Raw genomic sequence first — 6,000 nt, forward strand, 5'->3', positions numbered from 1 at the left:
CGGAGAGGAGGGGGGTGGATGCTTGGGTGGGGATGTGGTCGTTTGAACCGCAGGGTGGGTGGGTTGGGCCTCGAACCTGCAATAGAATTTGTTGAGATCCTCAGCTAGTGCAGTGCTCGGAAGTATGTGTTGTGAAGGAGGCTTGAAGTTGGTGGCTGCCCTTAGGCCTTTCCAGACCTCCCGGACATTGTTGGACTGGAGGTTGCGACTCAGCTTGTTGGAGTAGTCTCTCTTTGCCACCTTCAACTCTCTTTTCAAAATGTTCCTGGCTGCCCTGAAACTCTCCAGTGTACCAAATTTGTGGGCTCCCTCTTTTTGCCTCCGGAGCCTGCGTAGCCTTCCATTGAACCAGGGCTTGTTGTTCGGGAAGACCTTGATGGTTGTCGCTGGGATGCATGACTCCTCGCAGAATCTAATGTAGGAGGTGACATTCTCTGACCATTCCTCCAGGCAGGGAGCTTCCAGAACTGACCAATCGGTGCTGTCGAAGCAGGCCTGAAGTTGCTCCTTCCCCTCCTCTGTCCACTTCTTCACAGGCTTGACAAGCGGCTTTGTGGTTTCAAGGTGTCTTCTGTAGGTGGGGATCATGTGAATTAGGTAGTGATCAGAGCTGCCCAAGGCAGCTCGGCTAATGGCCTTGTACGCATCTTTGAGGACCGTGTAACAGTGGTCCAGGGTGCTCTGGTTCCTTGTGGGGCAGGTGATGTGTTGTTTGTAGCGGGGCAGCTCTTGGCGTAGGTTTGCCCTATTGAAATCCCCCAGAATGATGAAGAGGGAGTCTGGGAGGTGTGTCTCCCACCTTGAGATGGCATCACTGAGAGTGCTCAGTGCATTGCTGGTGTCAGCGTCCGGGAGGATGTAGGCGCCCGCCAGGACATAGGCGTTGAATTCCCTGGGAGAGTACTGAGGCCTGCAGTTGATCAGTAAGAGTTCGATGTCTGGGGAGCAGCTTTTCTGCAGGACTGTCGTGCTGGAGCACCAGGAGGAGTTGATGTAAAAACAGACACCTCCGCCTTTCTTTTTCCCTGAGAGTGCCTGGTTGCGATCTGCGCGAAAGAGGTCAAAGCCCGGTAGATGGAGGGAGTTATCCGGGATGTTGTCATTCAGCCAAGTCTCTGTGAAGCAGAGTACCGGGGAGTTGCTACCAAGCGTGGGTTTGCTGCCAAGCAATAGAAGCAGCTCGTCTAGCTTGTTCGGGAGGGAGCGGACGTTCGCTAGCAGAATGGCTGGGATAGGTGACCGCAGTCCTTTCTTTTTGAGCCTTACTTGTGCGCCTGCTCTTCTCCCCCTAGGCCCGGTGTCTGAACCTACGGGTCAACTGGTCTAGATGAGCTTGGACTGTATCCCACAGGGGCAGTACCTGGGCCTTGGACTCCCATACCAGGAGCTCCGCTCTGGTATAGGTGATGGTGCCCTGAGATGGATGGGAGTGCATCGAAGATGTTGGGGTTCCGACACTGCGCTCGCAACGTATCAGTGGCATCAATAAAAAAAAAGAAAAACCCAATCATTTACAGTACCTGTTGCATGGGTTATAACAGTTGACCGTGGCAGTGGGTCTCATACGGGAGTAAGGCATGTGTGGGCAGTGCAGAGGTGCAGCGACAGTCGGTTTGTCATGCAAGTGAATTACTAGGGAGCACACACAGCAGTTATAAGATGACAGTACATCTGTAAAAGTCCATATGGGGGGGGGGGCGCGGCAGTCTCGTGGCGATCTGCCGCGTATGTAACAGTCCGTGAGGGGAGCAGTGGCAGGCAATACCACAGGCTAATAGACGACCATATGATGAAACAGTCCATGCATAGCAGCTAATATCCCAGGCTGATAACAGTGCATATGAAACAGTTCATGCGTAGCAGCTAACTATCACAGGCTAATAGAGGTCGGTATGAGGTCGGTATCTACGTTGATCCAGGACAGTGATCTGCAAACTTGGCTCTCCAGCTGTTAAGGTACTACAAGTTTGCAGATCACTGATCCAGGATAAGGTGAACATCCCCCTTGCAAGACTTGGACAAGTTAACCCTAAAAGGGAAAAAAATCCTTCCCAATTCCAGATGGCAGGTACAATTCCTGGATAAAAAATGTCCTTTAAGGCTCAGTGCACACCAAAAACCTCTAGCAGATCTGCAAAACGCTAGAGGTTTTTGAAGCAGATATCAGAGCGATTCTAGGCATGTTTTCTAAACATGCCTAGTGTTTTTTGGAGCGTGTTTGTGTAGCATATTACAAATATTGTTACAGTAAAGCTGTTACTGAACAGCTTTTGTAACAAAAACGCCTGGAAAACCGCTCTGATCTAGCTTTTTTCAGAGAGGTTTTCCACTTTCCTATACTTTAACATTGAGGCAGAAACGCCTCACAAATCTAAAAAATGCTGCAGCCCCTCTGCCGAACCGCTGTGGTGTGCACCATCCCATTCACTTTCATTAGCCTAGCGGTTTCCCCCCTGCAAGCATTTTAAATAACGCATATGATCCATTCTGGTGTGCACCAGTCCTCATGCAAGGAAAGCATCCAAGACCACTTTAAATGCAGATATAAAATTTGCCATAACTACTTTCTGTGGTAAGACATTCCACATTATAACCACTTTTACAGTAAACAACCCCTCCCTAAATAGATAGCAAAAACTTTCTTCCTCCATATGCAGATAGTGTACCCTAGTCATTTGCACAAGACTAGAGACTAAAAAGCTCATATTTCCCTCTGGTGTTATACATGTTAGTAATCTTCTTTAAGGCATCTTTTCTCCAGACTAAATAAGCCCAGTTTATCTAACCTTACTTGGTAAGTGAGACCTTCCATTCCACTCAATTGTGTCTCTGCACCTGCTCTAAAACTGCAATATCTTTCCTATAATGGGGTGCCCAGAACTCAATTCCTTATTCCAGATGCGGCCTTATGAGAGAGCTAAACGGGGACAGTATTCTAGCATCCTAAGTCTTTTTATTTCCTTTGTAATGCATTCCAGAACGTTGTTTTATTTAACTGCAGCTGCTTGGCATTGCATATGATTTAACTTGTCAACAAGTACTCTCAGGTCCTTCTCCAAGTTTGACGTTTTCATCTGTATCCCATTTATTTTATTTGGTGCTAGACTATAGGTAAGACAAAAATGCATGACTTTACATTTTTCAAATTGAATTGAATCTGCCATTTACTCCCCTATATGGTCATCATATCCAGATCCTCCTGCAATGTGTCACTATATTTCTGTGTGTTGATAATTCTGCACAACTTGTATCATCTGCAAACGTAGTAACATTATTTTCTACTTAATCAGCTAGGTCATTAATCAATACATTGTAGAGTATTGAAGTAATGATTCCTGTGGGACCCCACTGCTAAAAGTCACCCATTTGGAAAATGATCCATTGATCACAACTCTTTGCTTTCTGTCCATTAGCCAGTTCCTTATCTATGCACAAAGTCTACCACTAAATAATTAGAGACTTTGTAGCATTTTATATATCGTTTATAGTAGATTGATTGGTTCAACACTACCTTTCTTCCTTTGTTTCTGCTACTGCTATGCATACATTTTAAATTTGTTTTAAAAGCAGTGTATATGCCTATGATTAAAGGCTCATACACACATCAGACCATAGTCTTTGGAAAATGAAAGATCACAGACAAATTTTACCCCCTTCCATGTAGTATGAGAGCCATACCTACACAGTCTATTCTATGGAGCTGAACTCCCCATCAGACAGAAATCTTTGCAAGATGCTGCACACACAGATGCTGTAGACATTCAAAAGATCAGTATCTGCAAAAGATCTGTTCCTGCAAAAGATCCATTCCTGCAAAATGCGGGCATAGTCTATGAGATCTGCAGATCCTCATACACACCTTGTTTAACAGACATTCATCTGCAGATCAGATCCACCAGGATGGATTTTCAGATCTGCAGATGATTGTCTGATCTGCAGATGAATGTGAGTTAAACATGGTGTGTATGATGATCTGCAGATCTCATAGACTATGAATGCAATTTGCAGGAATGGATCTTTGGCAGGAACAGATCTTTTGCAGATGCTGATCTTTTGTGTCTGTACAGCATCTTTGTGTTCAGCATCTTGCAAAGATTTTTTTCTGATGGGGAGTTCAGCTCCATAGAATAGACTGTGTAGAGTATGGCTCTCATACTACATGAAGGGTGGTAAGATTGGTCTGTGATCTTTCGTTTTCCAAAGACTATAGTCTGATGTGTGTATGAGCCTTAACACTGTTCTGTTTGCAATGAGTAGCTTTACCTGGGTTTCAATGATATTTTGCTTCTCAAACCGCATTGTTCTCTGCTGTAAATGTGTAGTCATGCATATTTTTGTTGGAAAGGATAAAAGAATATATAGACGTTTTATGTTCTTTTTATCTTGTTTCACAGTGTTAACTGGTTGTATATTTAGTCTCTTCCCACTGCTGTTTTCTCTGTTCTGTTTTCTTTCCCTGAACAGTTTTGTGAAGTATATTGCACTTCCAGCCATGCCTGTCCTTGTACCGCAAACACTGAGCCATGCAAAGAACCTTCCAATTAGATAGCAGAATTATCCAGTAATTTATGTTGAATGGACTTTTGGAAGCAGATATAAATCACACATGTGGATGATCATTAACAATGTCACCAGTCTGTAAAAATCATTGTGTTGTAAATGGATTTCACATATCCCAATAAAAGGAATGTAACGCTTTGATTATTTATGAATGTGATGCTTTTTTCTTTGCTTCTCAGTTGTATTCATAAACCTATAGTTCTACAGCAACATTCTGAATGCACCACCCTCTTTTTCATCAAAAATTGTTAAATAAATTGAGGTTGGGGGGTTTTCAATGGCCTTAATTCACTAAGCATTACTGCATTCGGTGATAAAACAGCTGATTTTACCAATCACCTTCCCAAATTTCATTTCACCGCATAGAAAATTAAAATTACCAGCTAGTGAGGTAAATTACGGGCTAGTGAGGTAAATTACCAATGGTTAAAAATCTCAAGAAATGTCAAGAAATTTAAGCAATTTACAAAGATAAACATATTCGGTAAATCAAACAAAAGTGTTCGGTATTTTTCTCCAGCTCTTACCAGCCAAATAACTCACTCTCTCATTTGCTATCTCCATTCAGTAACATTGTCAGACAGCCAATAGAGAGAGCCAGGCAGCCAATAGGGAGAACACAGCCCTGCTTCTCACTTTGATTTGGTCCGACACTCTGGGAGGTGGGACTCCCACAAAGCAGGGGAAGGAGACATTTTATGAGGCTTTTCTGCATCCCTTGAGAGGTGTTATCTGTGTTCTGGCATACAGAAGAGCTCCCTCTGGTGGCTGCAGTAAATCTTAAGCAGGGGTGTTGAATTGAAATACATAGTGGTCCGAAACTGAGCTCTGGGACTAAGTCATGGACTGACCTCTCTCCCTTATAAAGTTCCCTGGTGTCTAATAGCCCCCCTCCATCCCCTACACAGTGCCCCCCCCCTCATCTATACAGTTCCCTGATGTTTAGTGGCCCTCCCTCCCCTATACAGCTTCCTGGTGTTTAATGGCCCCCTCCTTCCCTTAAACAGTTCCCTGGTGTTTAGTGGCCCCCTGCCGTCTTCTCTACAGTTTCCTGGTATCTAGCGCTGCCCCCCTCCCCATATGGCTTCCCTGGTGATCTAGGGTTTACCCTATTATCTAGGGTTTACCTTTCAATATAGCTTTTCTGATGGTCTAGAGTGGGCCAAACATAATGCAAGTAGGGAAACCACCTGAGGGCCAAATCTGATGGCTTTGTGGGCCAAATTGGAGTTTGACAGGTATGATCTAAAGCGGTCCCCGGGCCAGAAAAGGTTGGGGACCCCTGATCTAAAGGGATGACTGGATGCATTGCACAGAAAACCCAGACTCCTTTACACCGTGTCCTGCCTCACCGCTGCCATGCTCCATGGTTGGTATGTGAGCGTGCTGCAAAATCTGTAGCCTGTACATGCAGCTGGTTGATGCCCACTGTAGCTATTC

At 44.7% G+C, this 6,000-nt stretch overlaps 1 protein-coding gene across 8 annotated transcripts in view; it reads left to right on the forward strand.

The window, feature by feature from the left end:
* PSD3 (pleckstrin and Sec7 domain containing 3) overlaps nt 1–6,000 on the forward strand; it is a 674,009-nt gene that overhangs the window by 416,896 nt on the left and 251,113 nt on the right. Inside the window, exon 10 of one of the 8 annotated variants that reach the window (XM_068233676.1) lies at nt 4,465–4,629. The exons of the other annotated variants lie outside the window; for them this stretch is intronic. Within the exon in view, the coding sequence (XP_068089777.1) occupies nt 4,465–4,545 (81 nt within the window). The 3' untranslated portion in view covers nt 4,546–4,629. Of the gene's footprint in view, nt 1–4,464; nt 4,630–6,000 lie in introns of those variants that run through there. 8 annotated transcript variants of the gene reach the window in all.

This window comes from Hyperolius riggenbachi, chromosome 1, assembly GCF_040937935.1.
Source record: "Hyperolius riggenbachi isolate aHypRig1 chromosome 1, aHypRig1.pri, whole genome shotgun sequence".
Taxonomy (NCBI): Eukaryota; Metazoa; Chordata; class Amphibia; order Anura; family Hyperoliidae; genus Hyperolius; species Hyperolius riggenbachi.